Here is a 19,720-nt window from a genome sequence, read left to right as displayed (position 1 = left end):
AGGAGTAGGGATTGTGTGTGAGGCAGGTTTATCCCTGTAAAAAAAAAAGAAAAAAAAAAGAAAAAAAAATCGTTTTTTCTCCTTAGAGGTCTGGCTTATGTTTGGCAAATGTAGTAATGCCCATATCAAAATGAGGCAGTGGCAATTACACTCCCAAAATGTCACCTGCTGTATTCCAGCGCTCCTCCAGCAGTAATGAGAGCCCGAGAGGTAGACAGCCAAGAAGGTTTGGAAGCTCATCTAGAAGACCTTATCGCTTTCTACAGCTATCTGAAAGGAGGTTGTAGACAGGAGGACGCTGGTCTCTTCTCCCAGGTAAAAAGCAATAGAACAAGAGGAAACAGCCTCAAGTTGCACCATGGGAGGTTTATATTGGACATTAAGAAAAATTTCTTCACTAAAAGTGCGGTCAGGCATTGGAATAGCTGCCCAGGAAAGTAGTAGGATCACCATTCCTGGAGGTACTTAAAGGAATGGCTAGATGTAGTACTTGGGGACATGGTATAGTTGTATTCTTAGCAGTGTCAGGGTAATGGCTGGACTTCATGATCTTAGAGGTCTTTTTCAACCTTAACAATTGTATTATTTCTGTGACTCTAAGAATGGGTTCTCACACTGGATATGGACTCCAGGTAGAAACATGGGGGTCAGTTAAACACTCACGTGACTGGTAAACATTAGCAAACCCCTCTAGTCACGGACTAATGGAGTGTGCTTGAGACCAGCATAGTGCTCCAGGCAGCGGTGCTCCGGTGCATCTCAAAACTCAGGTAAACAGTGTGAGTGGAAAGAAATGGGGTGTTCCCATGTGCGGAAAACAACCAAGTAAAGGACCAGTCCAGGAGACTTCACTTCTCTAATCTGCTTGTAGTACTACAGGGTTAAGGTTGAGAGTAAATCCTTAGGCACATTTCGAGATGGATGAGTAGAGAATCACAGCAATGTCCTGGACAGTTAGTAGTGAGGCTTAAAAGAACACACCCATAGGAAGATATTTCTGTTTAAAGCCTTCCAAATATGGAGGATATTGTCTGTTCTGTCAAGATAGGTTTTTAAGATTACAGAGGAAGAAACTGCTCATTGCTAAAGCAAATATTCAACATGGGGTGATAGTTCTGTGGAAAGCATGTAAATGCTAACAGATCTTTTACTGCTATACCTTCTAACAATCTTAGGAAGTCTCTGGAACAGCAGATGTAAAACAATCAGCAGTAAAATAGTGTTATATTGCAGTGACCAAAGAGGTACAAGGAAATCAAAGAAGTCTATTACAATAATAAAATGGGCAGTCTCATTTTCTCCTAAATTAAAACATATTTAGTAATCCTATTGAGGTACCCAAGTCTACTTTAAAATTTATCACACAATTTATAATGGCAAATATGTTTATCTGCAAAAGATGATTTTTCCTATGCATTCCAGAAGCTTCTTCAATATTTTGTTCCCTGGCTTTACAACTCTGCTCCTGAGAACATCAGAACACTCATGAACTGAGAACAATTAAAGGAATCATTAAGATGAATAGGAATATAGCATCTTTAATTAGAAATATTTTATGGTCTTAGAAGATCATATTGACACCCAGCAGCCTAAAGAAGAGAAAAAATATTTGTAATTATAAGCACTACAATGATGAACAAAAAGAAAATACAAATTGAAGATGTACGATGATTAGGCAAAGATGTAATAATTCAGAGCAAAACACTTGGAAATTATACTTAAATACTTACTCTTATATATATTACTTAACTTACTCTTAAATGTATTGGTTTTGTGTGTAGTTGTACCCACATTTTTCCATTTTTCTTAAAATGGGACATGATTTAATCTTCTACTTTGTTCTAAAAAACCAACACTTTTATAAGCTAAAACTCACATTTTAATTGATATTTTTAGGTTCAAAACTATGATGATGGTCCAAAAAAGACTTCAAATAGTTATAATGATCTGTAATAAAAACATGTCATCATGATCAAGAAGGACTGATGACCTCCTGAGACATCCAAAGGTGATTGATCAAATTCGAAACAGAGTGCTTCCCTCTTCAACAAAGCACATCATCCAGGAGGAGGGAAAGCTTTTATGCTTTGACAGCATACTAGAATAGAACTTTCCCTTGAATATGCACTATATCTACTGAAGAGATAAAAGACAACTATTGGGTTACCAAGATTATTAGTGAATAACCTATTAATATATTTCTCTGACAGAAATGTTCAGGCAAGATACTCAGAAATTCATGTTCCTTTAATGAGAACTGTAATAACACTGCATTGTGGTTTTCACTATGCGGTTAGAATTATGATTAACATTTAGTTACATAGTCTATATAATGCACTTTGGATTGCAGTGTAGTAAGCAGAGTCATAAAAATGAAGTGTTGGGGAATCTAAATAAGGAATTTCATATCCTAAATGGACAGCCGCTCAGTACATCCATTTCTTGGAAACATTTCCAGGTGGATACACTACACTGCTTACCTAGGCTCAGCAAGTCTCATCAAGTACTTTATAGAATCATACAATATCCTGAGTTGCAAGGAACCCACAAAGATAATCAAAGTCCAGCTCTTGGTTTAAAGCAGCCCATTGTGTTAACTTTTCCACTTGATTGAAACAGTTCCTACAGTTGTGGCCTTGAGGAATTGAATACTGAGCACCTTGTGCTCTGGACTTAAGACACAAACATTTTGTGAAATAGTATTTATGAACAACACATGGAGAAAAAAGAGACTTTTCTATATTATCAGCTCATACCAAAAGAATTTCATTATCGTCTTGCTGTTTCTGTGTGGGAACTGCAAATTTGTTTTGGTTGAAGTCTATCCAACTTAGGAACAAGGAATGACAGTCCATAGGCAAGTAACCCTCTGCAGCTGACCCGTGGTGCTGCAGGGGTCTGCAGGCCCTGCGTCAGGACTGGCTGTGCCTCAGTGTGCACTCTCAGGAGAATTTCCTAGTTTCTCCCTCTGCTTTTTTTCTTTATACCACCTTTTAAATTACGGGTTAGTCCGTGTAGGGGGATAGTTACAGTATGCAATGATCCCATCTCGAGAAACTAGTTTCTTTCACTGCAGCGAGAAGTAGGAAAGAGGTGACTGAAACAAGCAAGGCTACCATCTAGTGGTACTACTGCACTTCCATATGACAGAGAGACCTACACCATCTTTTGCTGAATATATTGATCCTAAACACAGAAACCTAATTAGGAAAATTCAGTTATAGCAGAATGGTAATTTATTTTTTTGGAACTGTTTCTCTAGCATTTTCACACAGCTCCATGAAGTCTCCATTTTAAATATGAAATCAAATAATTTTCCAGGAAAATCACCACACAAAGTGCTCACACAGCTGGGAGATTTAAGAATTGGACTTGTAGCACATAATTTTTCATTACAACCTTGAACATGCTTAGAGACCTCAGTCCCCCAGATGTATTGCTTCTCAGGACCTGTGCAAAAGCATATGTGGTGCTCCCATTATTTTCAGTTCCTGTCTCCTTAGTGCTCCCTGGGCAAGCATATAGTGAAAGACTAATTCTGCCATGGACAAACTTCCCTGTGTTATTTGCAGAGAAGCAAAGACCGTGAGATATCAGTCTCAGATAAGATTAGTCAAGTAGATTAATCAAACGAGGCACTAAATCAAGGTCTCCTGCTATACTCGTGGATCTCCTGTTCACTGTATTAGCTATCTGAGGCATGTTACCACTGCATTAATTAAGGTTACATGGGAGCAAGTACAAGTGGAGCAATTTGTAGGCCAGCAGTTCTCTGATTTCTTGAGATGCCAAGCAAAGCAGAATGATAATTTTGAAGTTTCTTCCTAGCTCTTCAGGAATGCAAAACCTTGCAACCAGGAATGATTGTAAAATAAGTTATAAATTATCTCTTAGACATCTCTCTACATGTAATTCTCTAATCTCTCTTTCTTCTGCCTATTATACAGTGGTATATTGAGATTTCCTACAGGCAAGGTGAAGGAAAGGTGGCCTGGTCTAGCTGGCCTCCAGGCATATAACCTCCAAGTTACATGAAGCACCATTAGTGCAGAGTTTTTAAATGCTACAGCAGCTGCTTAAGCACTCTACTAGAAGCTAGTAGGTGCTTTCAGAGCTGACTTTTCTGCAAACTCAGTTTACTTTTTTATGTGGCTCTTGTGGACAGAAATACTGAAAAGTTGCCACAGAGCAAGGCCCATAATTATAAGTATTCAAATAAAGAGAATAGCTCATGCTTTCAAAGATCTTTCAACATTTAGCTAGACTTTCTTACCTTGGTTGTTTAAAATTGGAGAGTATAGCCCTGATGGGCACTGAAACATATGGTCACCAAAATTTTCCTACAACTGAAAAATAGGAATACAACAGAGACTTTGCAATGTCATTTGCCTTTATGGCTACAAAGATTTTGAAAAGGCACAAAATAAAGCACAGCTTAGACATTTTAGGCAAACACCTCTCCATGCCCAGCAGTTGCTGTGTTTCAGCCCTGGTGTTCTTGCATCTTGGAGCTTTCCCTGGAAGTGCTTCACTGCAGGTTCTGCTTCCCAACGGGCAGCCAAACCTGTATCAGTACAGGTCACTGTGAGGCAGTCAGGCCAGAATGGCTAACCCACTCATATGCTATATATGATGCTTCAAGAAACCTGCCTGGTCAACCTGAAGGTGTCCCTTCCCATGGCAGGGGGTTTGAGAACTCTCTCAAAGATTTTTGAATACTCTTGGGGATATGGAGAGGTCCCAGTTGACTGGAAGCTGGCAAACGTTGTTCCAATTTTCAAGAAGGGTAAGAATGATGACCCTAGGAGCTACAGACCTGTCATTCTCACTTCAGTGCCTGGTAAAATTATGGATAAAATTATTCTTGGAGTTATTAAAAAACACCTGCAGGACAACACAGTCATCAGTCACAGCCAGCCCTCCTCATGAGGGAGAAGTCCTGCTTCACAAACTTAACTTGCTTTTATGACAAGGTAGCCCACCCTGTTGATCAAGGGAAGCCACTTGTTGTAATCTTTTTGGATTTCAGTACTCTCTCTCTCACAGGATCATTCTGGACAAACTGTCCAGCACACAGCTGGATAAACAGGTCATGTGGTGGGTAAGCAGTTGGCTGACAGGTTGAGCACCGAGGGTAATAGTGAGTGGGGTGACATCAGACTGGCAGTCTGTTACTAGTGGGGTTCCACAGGGCTCGAATTTGGAGCTAATGCTCTTCAACATCTTCATAAATGACTTGGATGCAGGACCCAAAGATATAATAAGTTTACTGACAATACTAAATTGGGAGGAGCTGTTGACTCCCTCGAAGGCAGAAAGGCCCTGCAGAGAGACTTCAACCAATTAGAGGACTGGGCAATCACCAACTGTATGAAGCTGTAAAAGTGCAACTGCTAGATTCTGCACCTGGGATGGGGCAAACTCGGTTATTCCCTAGTAAAAACTAGGGCATGAGATACTGGAGAACAGCACTTTGGAAGGAGACCTGAGAGTGCTGGTCAATGGCAAGCCAAATATGAGTCAGCAATGCCCTGGCAATCAGAAGGGCCAACCATGTCCTGGGGGGCATCAGGCAAAGCATCACCAGCCTATCGAGAGAGGGGATTGTCCCGCTCTGCTCTGCACTGGTGCGGCCTCCCCTTGAATATTGTGCAGATTTGGACACCACAATATAAGAAAATATAAAGCTCTTAGAGAGTGTGCAAAGGAGGGCAACAAAGATGGTGAAGGGCCTTGAGGGGAAGCCGTATGAGGAGTGGCTGAGGTCACTTGGTCTGTTCAGCCTGGAGAAGAGGAGACTGAGGAGAGAGCTCATTGCAGTCACAACTTCCTTGTGAGGGGAAGCGGTGGAGCAGGCACAGATCTGTATTCTCTGGTGACCAGTGACAGGACCTGAAGGAATGGCCTGAAGTTGTGTCAGGGGAGGTTTAGGTTGGATATTAGGAAAAGGTTTTTCACCCAGATGGTAGTCGAGCACCAGAACAGTCTCCCCAGGGAAGTGGTCACAGCACCAAGCCTGACAGAGTTCAAAAAGTGTTTGGACAATTCTTGGGGTTGTCCTGTGCAGGGTCAGAAGCTAGACTTTGATGATCCTTGTGAGTCTCTTTCAACTCAGGATATTCTGTGATTTTGTGATCTTAACTAGATGACCATTAATGTCCTTTCCAACCCAAACCATTCTAGGATTCTAGGATTCTATGATTCTATGCTATGCATATATACACATTCACATCCACTAATATACATTAAGAGGTACAGAAAGCTAAGATAGAGTTGGAAATGCTAGGTTTGCTAACAGTAGAAGGTCAGTCCTTTGTCTCTGAAACAAGAGAGACAAAAGTCCAGTGTCTAATGTCCTAAATACAGCTAGAAAAGCCCAGGCTGCAGATTCACTCAATGGGAATTTTGCCCTACGTGTATAAACATACACAGGAAAGGGCAGCATGTTTTGCATTTATATTTGCAACTGTAGAATGTGATAGAGTCCCATTGTTTTTCTGATCCATAGTGTAGTTTCCCTCGCAATCTAAATATTTTTCTCCACTGAGACAGGGATTTGTTTCAGCATGTACATTTATAAGCTAAACTCCTCCACTAAAACAGTACAACTCAAGAGCCAAACAACGGTGTTCTTCATACTCACATGTGCTTTGGGTAAACACTTCAAAACAGCAACTGTTGAACTGATCTTCAGAAAAATAGTTTCTCCATCAGTGACAAACACTGTCTAAACACTTTTCTGAAAGTGGAGGTTTGGAAATATATATACTATACTATATATATATATATATATACTATACTACACTATACTCCTTGTATAGTGTAGAAAAGTTCCTGGAGCAGAGTGAAAAAAAATCCTCCCCTTTTCCCCAGTGCGGGTGATCTGAGAGCAGCCTCTGAAGATGCACAGGATTTACTATAGGGTTAGGCTCTGAGGGTGGCTCAGGGCAAAGGCACACTTGGAAGAGGTGATGTTTCCCAACTGGGCTTGTTTTACTGTAATTTTAATGTCAACTGCTTGCAGTTGAGCCAAGATTAATAACCTTCCACCAGTGACATCCCCAGCAGTGTCAGAGCAGCTGGGCCCCCTGCGCTGCTGCATCGCCCAGCTGGTAAAAGCAGCACGTACAACTGTTTTGCGTTAGCAATACACTGGGTGGTCACCACGTGTAAAACGCTTTGTGTCAGCATTATAACTTAACCAAAGGGTTATGTTATGCCAGATGCACTTCTGGAAAGTGGCTATTAATGTGGGGTTAAGCCTCTCATTCTTACGCATTTTGAAGTCAAAGCCTTGACTTGTAAGTGCAAGTGAATAGCTACTGTTAATTTGTAATTAACACAGGAATTGGTACGGGAAAGACTTTGGAGATCTCAGCGGCTAAAAAGCACAATCTGCTAGTGTGGTTAAGGGATCCATTTAATGCTTCTGTATGCTGTTAGAGAGTGGAGAAGCAAGAGGAGCTCAGATGTAGGTCTGTGAGGCTTTTTATCTACCATGGTCATACTGAGAAAGAGTCAGATCTGTGCTGCTCTATGAGTCACCAGCCTGCCAGACCTGCACACCGCATATATGTAGTTGCTAGGATATGCCATAGATCTTAGAAGTGATGAAGGAGAGTTAGTTTGACACTGGCTCAGATGCAGAAAATGTCTTTCCCACGCAGTCCTCCGCAGTCAGCCCACTTCAGGACAGGACCAGATAGGCAGGCAGATCCCAGGGCAATCCAGGGACTGCAGGCGCTCAGCTTCACCCACTGGACTGGCAGCAGCTCTGTGCCAGCATCACTCTCCCCCCAGGTGAAGTAGCTCTAACAGAAGAACCACGCTTGAACTTCTCACAAATTATCTGCAGCCGAGGCTTTGCATCAGGGCACTTCTCTAATTAAAAACAAAATCCCAACACTTCTTAAGAGTGTGCACATGTAGATTAGGAAGTAAATTCCTTGGCACAAGCTGGTGTAAATATTGTGGTATGCTTGACCTTGTTGATGTGTAGGATTTCAGGGTAGCTTGTACTATCCAGGACAATTTTATTAAGGAAGTAGAGGTTTTTGAGAGCATGACTTATTTCAGAATTTATATACGTGTGGATAAGCATATATATAAAAATCAGGTGGAAACACTTGACCAGACTACTTCTAAGGTATAGCGAGAATACTAGACCACATCAGTTATGTGGAAAAAAAAAAAAAAAGAAAGGATCTTTCAGGATTCTGTGACTGAGTTAGCTAAAAAACTTTTTTAAAAAAATTATTTTTATGATGTGGCTTTGTTGTTCACTGATTTCAAGTGTAAGGTATTTTAAATTCTGCTGAAAGTCTCCATTTGCATATAAAAGACAGAATGAAGGAATGCCTTTTAAAACATCTGCCCATCCTTATTTATCACTGCTGGTCCCCTTTTCCTTCCCTCCAAAAGAAGATAAACTGATGTCCAGGACAAAGTGTAAGGTGACTTGTTCTGCTGAATTGGAGAAGTTACAGGATTTCACAGAAACCCCCTTCACACCAGAGTCCTCGTCTACAGGTTCCTCTGTTGTCATGCAAGCCCGACCCCTCCCCCCCCACCACCTTTTTTTTCTTCAACAGACACAGAAGCCCTTGCCCTTCTGGTAGAGTCATACCTCTCACTTCTCCATCCCACAGCAGGCAAGCCAGTTTCTTCATTTGCTTTTCACAGTCCCTCAAGAAACAACAAAACTAATGCTAACGCATAAAGAGACTGCAGGTGACAATGGACTTGGTCCAGAAGTAAGATCCCTCCTCAACAGCTCCCTAAGGCATGTATTCTGTACTTTCCCTCAAAAGGTTTCTTAATTCTTGAGGATGGAGACCAGTGGCATAAAGCGGTATTTGGGAGGTGGCCTGTAGCTTTCCCTCAGCACCCCATAGACCCGAGGAAGCACATCTCTACCGCTGTGGAAGTACCAGTAAGTCACTGTCTTGATATCCTTTGAACTGACTGACATTTCTCATCTTTCTTTCCCCCCCTCTCACTCCCCATACTCTCTTCCAGCTTAAGAGTGGCTAGTGCTCCTGAGCTGATTTGGAGCAGCCTGTTACTTTTTACACAAGAAACAGCCTATGTACAGTAAACTCTTCCAGCAGTCCCAGAGTAGAGAAGAATGCTTTCTGGGTGCTATGTATAGCTGTCGAGTGTTCAAAAGCAAGTCTAAGGATAAGGTTTGCTAAGTTGTGACTGAAGAAACTGAAGTCTGCAGGGGAGAAACAGACTGGGGTCACCCCAGGATGGGCCTGGCACAACACAGTGCTTGGGAAGAGGCACAGTGTTGGACTAGAGAGTGTATTATAAGAGTCAAGTGCTGCTATTTAAGTCTCACAACCAGTAGTTTAAATCACATGGCTCATCTTGTTTTGTCTTGTGCCTGTTAACCTGAGGAAAGCATTCACTGGATGAAAATGTAAGTAGGTATGTAAGTCCTTATCATAGATTATCCAAGTACTAAATCAAAATTAGAATTTATTATTATTAGCTATTATATGTATTATGCTAAAACATTGCACAGAATGAGGTCCTCTTGAAATGTATATTTTACCTCTCTGGATAAAAGCACTAATCCTAAGAATGCTTAAGTCAACAAAACAAAGACAGAAGAAAGAAGGAGGGATTGTTCTCTTCTACAGGACTAGAAAGATTGATTTTTCCTGCCTAGAGAGTAAAAAGTGCAGATTGCTAACATCACCAAAGAAAGCATTTGAGGGAAGGAAACACATGCCAACTGCCCAGGTGCCAGTATAATGTCTTTCTTATCCATTAAGACAAGCCTTGCAAGCTTTCATATCTTTAAAAACAGATATCGTTTCATTGGAAACTAAGACATCCTTGACAACAGTGCCTGCCTTTCTTTGTGAAAAGAGAAAGAATTCACTCTCTGTTTGTCCTACTTCTACCGTGAAACAAAACATGCTATCACTGTGCCTCTGATAGACACAACACCATTTTGGGACATGATTTTGCAGAGGAGTGAAGTGAAGAGTCATGAGCATCCTGCCAGACAGAACAGAAATCAAGAAAACCATGGCCACACTCTTCAGAACTGAACTCTCAAGTCAGACTTTCAAAACTACATTTTAGCAGTTTAACACTTCTACTTACGGACTTCCAGAAGAGTCATTGCATTCTGTAGAGCTTGTTCTTTACAAGCTGGTGGACTTGGCTGTAGTTCAGAGCAATTGCAGAGTCACTGCTAGTGGTCAATACACACAAAGTCAATCCTTGGCAGAGCAGCCCCTTTCCTCAGCCTGACCCTTTTAACTGCATTGCTTCTGTGTTACCCCTTTCCAGCTGGTCTCTATCACAGGTCAGACCCTGAATTCACATCCTTCAACGTCTCCACTTCAGCAGCCCTTAATTATTCCATCTCCTAGCCAAAACATACGCTTCTCGCGGACAAGGGAATATGAGAACGTAACTCTTCTAATCCTTACATGAAGTAAAGAAAGATTTGGGGTTTTTCCCCTATTCCCAACTGAGCTCTGAACTGCTTTGAATTTCTTTAATTTTCCAGTCTCCTGCTTGACATTTGAGATGTCTCAGCCCAGAGCTCCTGGCCCACAGACCCAGAGAGCAGCTGCTGATAGCCAGGTGCTGAGTGTGACTGAACTTAGACTGCCCCACATGCTGAGCTGCAGAATCACCAAAACTCACCAAGACTCCTCACATAAGTATTTAAATTGACATGGCTGCAATTCAGAAACAAACACATCTCTCTTCCTGCTCAAATCATTTATGGACCCAGACCTTCTATAAAAGCGCTCACTTGCCTGGCCTATTGATCCCTCTAGTCTTCTAATTAAAGGTTGGGGCACTCTCATGCAGGAATTGCTGCTGTGCTCCAGACAATTTACGAGAAGAGAAGGGGGGATGTTACTGCCTTACACAGATCCCTGATGCCCACTGCCCCTACAGTGGACTCACATTTGTTTGTCATGTTTTATGTTTGGTATCTTGTGATACGGTGTACGGGGTCTGGCTGGGAGGAAGTTAGTTTTCTCCATAGCACCTGTCATAATACTGTGGTTTGGATCTGTGACAAAAACAGGGTTAGGATTTGGAGAGCCATAATCCTGCAGCTCCAGGGACACATTTGTTGTCTCCACAGTTTTCTCTTCTGGGCCACAACCTTAGCCCAGAGCTGCCTTTAGTGTTAGGGTTGAGAGCCACAAAGCTTACAGCTGCAAGGACACTGTCACAGCAGGAGGCATGCCAAAGGGAGCGTGTCACCACGCCTTCTCAGGTGTAGTCCTAGCAACCCTTCAAGGGCACTGCATTTCTGTGTAAGGCAGCGTCTCTCAAGCACACTGCTATGGTAAAACTGAGCTGTCTAACTTCAGGATTTACCTCAGGCAGGATTAACTGCCAAGCCAGCAGAGGTACTTACATCAAGTCAGCACAGTTGCCTCAAATACTTTCCACTCACTATAGGGTAAATGCAAATGGGCAGTTACCAGGAGAATGGTCATGTGCAGTAATGGATTCCTGTGGCTCCAGCACCTGCACCACCATGTACCTGCATCCTGCTGCCCTGGGTGACACCAGCCAGCTATGGACAATAATTGCTTGTTTTGAAGGTAGGGAGTAGGGAATTCAGGAGTTTTCCAGAAATGGGTTTGGAGTCTTTCTTTTAGGAAGTGAGTCATTATAAGAAATTTAAGAAAGGCTCAGTGTGTTTGCTAGGCAGGTGTGGACACTGCAGCAGAAGATGTGGACTTGGAGTGCTTAAGGGATTGGATTTTGGCAGGACAATAGGAAAATTATTCTGAAGAATAGTTTACAGCCTCAGCTTCCATTTCAGGAGCTCTGCATTGTCTAAGGCCAGCTTTGCCTCCTTAACCACACGGCTTGTTAAAGGTGCTTTTATTAGGAGATCCTCTGAACTCAGGAATGGCCCTTAACTATAGCTCTAGTTCTTCCTTATGTAAACCTTCAACTGGAACATGTTGAGAAGTTAAGTACTGACACCAAGTCCTATACCTAAGAGAAAGAAATCTGCCAAAAGATCATACATGTAGCAAAGATTCCTCAGTACACACTTCCTAGATTAAACATCTGAGCAAAAGTACTATTATTACATTTGGACAGTGCAGAAAGTTTACAAGTATGCAAATAAGTATGTAAACAAGTCACTATTTCAAGTGAGTTTTGATTTTATTGCAGTAGTGGGAATGAATTAGGTTAACTGTGCTGGGTACACCTGTCTGCTCTGAAGAAAGATGTTCCAGAGACTTTATCTTTGCAAGGAGGTACATGAGGACTGCATAAGACCCAGCACCCACTTTTTCAGTGACTTTCTGGAGACCGGCATCTTTATGCAACAGTAGCAGTTGTTTAGCAGTTTCATATTGTTACACTTGCTGTTTACTTTAAAAGTAATGTATTGATAGATTTGGCAGATTCTCCCATAGAAACATGCCTCACTTCCTGTGTGCTGCTCATGGCATGCAGAGCCTGAAATTACACTTGCACAACTGTTTGCCATCCTCTCAGAGGAGCTGCATGCCATCTCTCCTGCATATCTATCACGGACCATTAGCATTAGACCTGTTCATTCAAGTTCCTTTGGTATCCTTGCATCTTACAGTGCATGAAGAGTTGATCATAAAAGGAAAGATAGTGAAAGATACTATATATAAAATATTTCAGGCCATTTTTAGCTTGCTTAGAGGTGTCAAAAACTGTTTTCAGTTACAGTAAAGGGGGAAAAAAGAAATAAATGATATTGTAATTTACTGTGAACCTTCCCCGTCTTCCCTGAAAATCTTTGGGTTTGAACAATGTGTACTGCTCTTCCCTTTACTGTGATAGACTGAATCACAGGATCATGGGATATTTCAGGTTGCAACAGCTCTCAGTGTATTTCTGGACCAACCTCCTGCTCAAAGCATGATCAGCTACAAGATCAGCCCAGGTTGCTCAAGGCTTTCTCCTGTCTTTATCCTATCTTTGGCCATAAAATACAAACCCCTCCTTGCTATCCTGTTGTTGTTTTTTTTTTTCCCACTAAATCTCGTTACAGGTAGAACTAGTGTGACATCACATCTTGAGTTTTTTATGGCCATATTTCAAAGATTAAACTGTAAGCGTCTTTCCCAAGGAATTCATTGTAAACTGAATAATGTTGATGAAGAAGTCTCAGTTCAGAAGTGTATGTGTACAACCACTTGATGTGAATAATTCCACACTAACTCACAGTGCAATAGATCTAAAATTAATTTAAATGTGCTTGAAATCAGGCAGGCGCTTAGAAATTTTGCTGCACTGGGGTCCAAATCATTCTGAAACAGGGTGGAAAACCAAAGGAAGAAAGTCATCAAAACCAAACAGACTGCAGACATTCAGCTGCTGACTCTTTTGTTCAGTATTTGCATTGTTTGAAAGACAACTGTGAAGCATCTCGCTTATCCACAAGGCTCCCATCAGGCTGTTTACCAGTAAAATCTGAAAGGCTGTTTGGAGTCCACGTGATTTCTAGTATTTTGAGCAGGTGGGTTTTGTTTCCTTGTTCAGACATGTTCTAGTCCAAAGATATTGTGTGCAGAAACTGTCAGGTCATGAATAAAAGATAAAAAGCTCACTATTTTTTAACCAGCTTCATTGAACTGGTTCAGGGGTTGGTTCAAACCACAGAGATACAATCAGCAGACAGGAGACTTTCATGATGGTTTTATAATCGTACTGAAAATTTAAAAATAAGTGTTTAATGATTTTGTTGAGTATCAAAACCATTGTATACTTTACGCAACACACTCAGATCAGGGTCTAACGATCAGGAGCAGTCAGGCACATAACGGTAGACATGGGCTTTTGGGATGAGTGGAGCCCAGGGGTTGATGGTGGAGGAGCAACCTGTTGCCCCGGGAGATGCCAGCTGCTTGCCCACGCTGCCGGCCCGCTTCTAGCACTTTCTCCACATCAACCTCGGGGGCGTCGGAGTCCCCCCGCCGCCGGCCGCACCCCGCTCCCTCGGAAGTGCCCCGGCCCCCGCACCCCGGCGGGGCTGCCCCCGGCCCCGCACACCGCGGGACTTCCGCTCCGCGCCCCCCGCCCCGGCCGTGCCCTGCTCCTCCCTCTCCCCCCGCGGCCGCGCGCAGTGGGCCAGCCCGCCCCTATATAAGAGCCGGGTGGGCGGCTCCGCGCCCCAGCGTCGCCAGCGGCTCGGCAGCGCTACTGCCGCGGGGACATCGTCGTGCGTGGGGCGCAGCCTGTCTTCTTCCCGGCTCCCTGCAGCCATGGCCTGGCAGCCGATGGAGATCAACCCCGAGGTGCGCGAGGGGCAGTGGAGACGGGGCTGGGGTTGCGGGGCGGGTGGCGGGGCGCTGTCTCTCACCGGCACTCACGCTTCTCCCCCCGCATTGTCTTCCAGATGCTGAACAAAGTGAGTTGCCGCCGCTGCTGGACCGCCGCGGGCGGGCGGGCGCCGCTCCTTCTTTCTCCATCCCTCGGCAGCCCGCCCTGCCTGCACGGAGCGGTACCGCTGCGCGGGGCGCGGCCGCACCTGCGGAGCGGCGCCTCCCTCCATCCCTCGGCATCTCGTACTGCCGGGGCGCGGCCGCACCTGCGGAGCGGCGCCTCCCTCCATCCCTCGGCACTCGCCCTGCCGGGATGGGGCGTCGAGCTGCGCCTGCCTCCATCCCTCGGCACCCGCCCTGCCGGGCCGGGCGCGGAGCGGCTCCGCTTCGCGGGGCGCGGCCGCATCCGCGGAGCGGCGCTGATCCCGCGCCCTCGGTAGGGGGCGCCGCGCGTTGTGCTGTGTCACCGGGCGCGGTGCGACGGGGATGGGGACGGGGGTGTCGCGGCCGCGCCACCGCTCTCTGTGCCCCGTGCAGGTGCTGTCCCGCCTCGGGGTGGGTCCCGGCTGGCGCTTTGTGGACGTGCTGGGCTTCGAGGATGAGACGCTGCGCGCCGTGCCGACCCCCGCCTGCGCGCTGCTGCTGCTGTTCCCGCTCACCGAGCAGGTGGGTGTCCCCGCCTGCGCGGGGGAAGGCGGGGGGACTGGCCGCGGGTAGCACTGGTTGCTGCCGGGAGAGTGTCTGTGTCATCCACCCAAACATCGGGCGATTGGGCGTGGACGGGGCTTGCACGGGGGCTGTAGGTGGACGGTGTCCTGCGTGGCCCCCGCCTCCAAACAGCCTGAACTATAATGAACTGAGCAACAAAACAAGGCCTCTTATTCCATCCCGATGCTCCGGTGTGACTTTGCTCTTGGATATCAGACTGAGGAAAAAACATGACCAATCTTGAGCATGAGGAGTAGCAATTCCATTATCGTGCTGACTCATTGGATCTAGAAAGGCCTAAATTACTTCTATATGGTTAATATATTCAGTCCACTTGATGCTAAGGAAGTGAATCAGGAGATGGGCTTTGAAATAAGGTATATTTAACAGGTTCTTTAAATGAAGGATTACAACCTTTCAGTATTAATGGATCTTAGTTGTTTATACATTGTTATGGAAAGAGGTTCATGAAGGGAAGTAACCTGAAGATTCAAAGGCAGACTATTGTAGAGACATGTCAGTAGTCTTGTTCAATGGACCAAAGCAATTGAGGGATGATATCAAAAAGTCTATCCATTCTATGGTTTCCCACCCCAAGCAATTTCCAGCATACAGAACGGATAAACAGCTAAGAACAGTGTCTTTGGATATGACTGAGTCACGCAGGTAGTCCATTAAGTGTTGGCCTTAATCCATTTTAAATACGTGGTACTTACTGGACCTCTGCCACAAAGATGACTTTCTAAGTAAATTTTTGTCCAGTCTTGGTATTGATTCTCTTGCACAACTTATCTGACCAGTAGTTTACACAACAAAAAGAGATGACTGTAATGAAATGCTTAAAACAGTTACATGTTTACAGCATGAGAACTTCAGGAAGCAACAGACTGAGAAAATAAAGGACCAAGAAATCAGTTCCAAGGTGTATTTCCTGAAGCAGACAGTCAGTAACTCCTGTGGGACAATTGGTCTGATACATGCAATTGCGAATAACAAGGACAAAGTGAAGCTTGGTGAGTATGAATGTTCTGAAATACTTGAATTTCCACTTTTACAACAGAAGATTAAGTACATGTGGGCTATTGGGAGACGTGGGGCTTTCATTCAAGGCAAGTTAAGGCATGCTGTACTGTGTCACTTGGTAAGTGGGTCTTTCAGCTCTTGGAGGGGGGCATGCGGACTCAATCTTTGACTTGTGTTTGGTAGCTGCAGAGGTATTGCCCTAGTGAGCAATGCAAGAAGAAAAGGGCACATAGTAGGACTGACCAAAGTCTGTCTCTAATCAGGAAGTACTGTGTTCAGAAGTAGTTGTTGACATGGGCCTTGATGTCAACTGAAGAGATGGGAGTTCTCCATGCCACCTATGTCTAATGTAAATAGATGTGCTCAGAGTAGCCTGTAAATCAGTCTAAAACATGTTTTCTTTTTGCTGGAGAAGTTGTAGAGATGATAAGGGTCTGTAAGTAGATTTTTCCTGCTGAGATAATAGTTTTGATGGTTTACTTCCTATAGAAAAGGATTATTTTGTTGCTCAAAGACTGGAGATCTGCAAAATACAACTATCCTTATTCCAAGAGAACTTGAACCCTCTGTGTTTTGCAGGATTTCTTCTTAAAAAAAAAAAAAAAAAAAAAAAGGCACATGCAGAAGGCATAGTGAGCATTTAAGCATAGTTTTCCTTCTTGAAAAGATTGTCTGAAATAACACACTCTTGATGAGTGAAGCAATGATGTAGCACATTTCTCACAGAATACCAGAACTTAGTACATATTTGTGCTGCACCACTACTTTATGTCCTGGAAAACCAAGTAAGCCTGTAATGAGCAAGTGCTGCCTTCATTCGAAGGCAGTGAGACAATTTCATCTACTCATATTCTGTTACTTGACACTTACGTGTCATTACAGCTGTCACCTTTCTTGAATATCTTGAAAATAGGACTGAACACTTCTGCCAAATGTACACTGGGGAAATAGGAAAAGCTACATCCTGTTTGAAAGTGACTTTCAAGACAACCATCCAGAGTACCCTGAAGTGCTAGTTGTGTAAATTGTTACTAATAGCTTCTGGATAAATAGCTTACTTCAACTGGTAGTTACAATAAGCTTGCATAGGAGATAGTTACAGGCTGAATGCAATGACTTATAGTTGATGCAACAAGCACTGATTACTGAGGGCTGAATCTCAACTGTGACTGATGCTTTACACATATTGAATAAAATTTTCTGTTATCTCATGCAGATGAGGGGTCTGCCCTGAAGAAGTTTCTTGATGAAACAGCCGATTTGTCTCCTGAAGAGAGAGCTAAGCATTTTGCGAATAATAAGGTATATAAACTATGCCAACTGCTGAGAGCTACCAGCACTTAAGGATGTAGTAACCTGTATCTGCTTTCTCTTAAGGCTATACAAGAAGTCCACAATTCGGTTGCACAAGAAGGACAATGTCGGGTAAGATGTGAATGTGTAAAATCTTGGGGAAAGAGAATAACGAAGATGGTAGAGCAATACAGCTTTTTTTGTCTGTCAGATGGCTGTTACATTTCATGAGGACAGAGAAATGAGTGACTCATGGATGAATATTTGTTCAGGGTTTCTTCCTTAAATAGGGATAGAAAATGTGGGTCCAGACCCAGTCTGAAAACATGACTCTGCATTAGGATTTCTGGTGCATGACTTTGTAGAGGTCTTGCCTCTTCAGCTGAACTTAAGTTTTCAGTCCTTTGCTACTGCCTTGTTGTTGATGTCTGTCCTGTTCTGTAGTCACAAGAAGGGTTTGCAGTACTAGCTTCAATCTAACAAATGTATCTGATGGTATCTCCAAATGTATCTAATGGTATCTTCTAAGGTTGAGGACAACAGCATGAACTTCCACTTCATCCTGTTTGTCAATGTGGATGGACACCTGTACGAATTGGGTAAGGTCCTGCAAACTCTGCAGTTGGACTGTGCCTACTTCAGGCTTCACAGCAGCGTTGGGGGGCTCAGGCGAGATACTCTGTGCTACTTAAACTGTTTGCTGAGGCTCTCAGAGCCAATACACAATTTGTACCTTCACTTGAAGATTTTAACTGATGGTGGGTTGCACTGAATTCTTTTGTAAAGCATATCTTTGCCAGTGGAGCTGAGAATACTCAATCCCCATCTCAGACTATGTATTGACAATTTGTTCTGACTTCCCAAATACGTATCATTATGTGTGTACCTGTGGGACCACTGTGCTCCAGTGCTGCAAATTCTGAAAAATCTAAGTACACTGAGTGACAAGGTTTTCTTTCACAGATGGCCGTATGCCATTTCCTGTAAATCATGGCACAAGCTCGGATGACTTGCTGTTAAAGGTAAGACTTCTCCCTCCTTGTTTGTTTCCCTGAAAGCAAGGCCTATAAAAGGGTGAGAAGTGTGCATTTGGTGTACAGTGGCTGTACCTACTTGCTCTACAAGTCTGTGTTTCTTAAATCTACCAAATTTACGGCTACTAAAGATATTGTCCCCTAGAGCTAGATACCTCTTAAATGTATTTATCAGATGGTGCTATAAAGACCTTGTAACTTAGTTGGTGGGACTCAGAGAGGAACTGCAATGACTTATTCTCTATAGCATATCCATTCTCTTAGCCTAAACAGCTGCATTTTTTTATCCCTAAGGATTCTGCTAAGATCTGCAGACAATTTACAGAACGTGAAAAAGGAGAAGTTCGTTTTTCTGCTGTGGCTTTCTGCAAGTCTGCCTGAGACGCTGAAGAGATGCAAGGAAAACAGTCTAATAGCACACTAGTAAATGCAGTTTAAACTCCAGTGCTTCAGTACTTGTTAAACACAGCTGTTCTGGTAACTATTTCCACCTTTTGCTATACACAAGAGCAACATCAGCTGAGCTTATGCTAAAGGATGAGCTCAAGTTTTAATGTGAAGAGTTTGGACACATCAGATATCTTTAGACTCTTTTTTCACATGTTAAGTAGAAAATGCTTAACAGGGCTTGTTTGATCTGTGTCATGTTAATTGAGTTGTTGGTTGATATTTCCTTGTCCTTGATGAGAATAAAATGTTCTGCTGGATAAATGGACTAAAGTGATCACTAACTTTCTCTAAAAGGATTTGTGTGGCATTCTCTGTAAACCTTGTTTTCTAAAGACCCTGAAAGATCTCCTCTAAGCAAAAAGTTAACGTTGGCCTCACGGTAGCAGGACAGTTGATTTTTCTAGGCCTTGAAAGCCTTCAAGGATGAAGAGATGCACCAGTCTGTGTAATGTGTTCCAGTGCTGCACTACTGTTCTAGTGAAGTTCTTCCTAATGTCTAGTTTAAAACTCTTAAGCTGCAATCTGCCACACTGAATGCATTTATTTTTAGTGGGGTAAGGTGTGATAAATGAACACTCAAATGGCACCTTAATGTGGTCTGTAGTCAGCTGATACTGTGTTTCCTTATAGGAGACAGTATTAGAACAGATATTCTCCCTACCTGTAGCTAAAACAAATCTGCTGGCAAATGCAGAAAAAATCCTTGTCTACCCAGTGTGCTTACTAACCTGTAGTTGTTACAAAGACCTTGAAAGAGGCTATACTTCTCTGTCCCTTCCAGACAAAATGTCCCTTCGAGAGAAAATGATGTGAGAAGGAGAAACCCACACTACACAAATTTCTAAAAGCAAGATGAGCTTTTTGGGTTCAAGGGAAAGAGATTTAATCTTTATTACATAT

The 19,720-nt window shown here is 43.3% G+C and overlaps 1 protein-coding gene across 1 annotated transcript; it reads left to right on the top strand.

Moving 5' to 3' along the window:
- Positions 1 to 13,962: 13,962 nt before the first annotated feature.
- On the top strand, positions 13,963 to 19,090 carry UCHL1 (ubiquitin C-terminal hydrolase L1). The gene is made up of 9 exons (XM_027891277.1): positions 13,963 to 14,285; positions 14,387 to 14,398; positions 14,850 to 14,978; positions 15,883 to 16,033; positions 17,260 to 17,345; positions 17,421 to 17,468; positions 17,866 to 17,935; positions 18,300 to 18,358; positions 18,665 to 19,090. Exons 1-9 carry the CDS (start codon positions 14,253 to 14,255, stop codon positions 18,749 to 18,751), a joined length of 675 nt encoding a protein of 224 aa, XP_027747078.1. The 5' UTR covers positions 13,963 to 14,252; the 3' UTR covers positions 18,752 to 19,090.
- Positions 19,091 to 19,720: the final 630 nt, after the last annotated feature.

Source organism: Empidonax traillii, unplaced genomic scaffold (assembly GCF_003031625.1).
Source record: "Empidonax traillii isolate 1590-97213 ecotype Southwest subspecies unplaced genomic scaffold, ASM303162v1 scaffold315:size618497, whole genome shotgun sequence".
NCBI classification, from domain to species: Eukaryota; Metazoa; Chordata; class Aves; order Passeriformes; family Tyrannidae; genus Empidonax; species Empidonax traillii.
Note: the sequence above shows the minus strand (reverse complement) of the source record. Positions and strands in the feature narration are given on the sequence as shown.

Bases quoted from the DNA above. Each gene is read 5' to 3' on its own strand.
- UCHL1 (XM_027891277.1), top strand. From the start codon at position 14,253: ATGGCCTGGCAGCCGATGGAGATCAACCCCGAG. The intron at 17,469-17,865 runs GTAAGATGTGAA...GTATCTTCTAAG, and splicing joins CACAAGAAGGACAATGTCGG to GTTGAGGACAACAGCATGAA. The intron at 17,936-18,299 runs GTAAGGTCCTGC...TTTCTTTCACAG, and splicing joins TGGACACCTGTACGAATTGG to ATGGCCGTATGCCATTTCCT.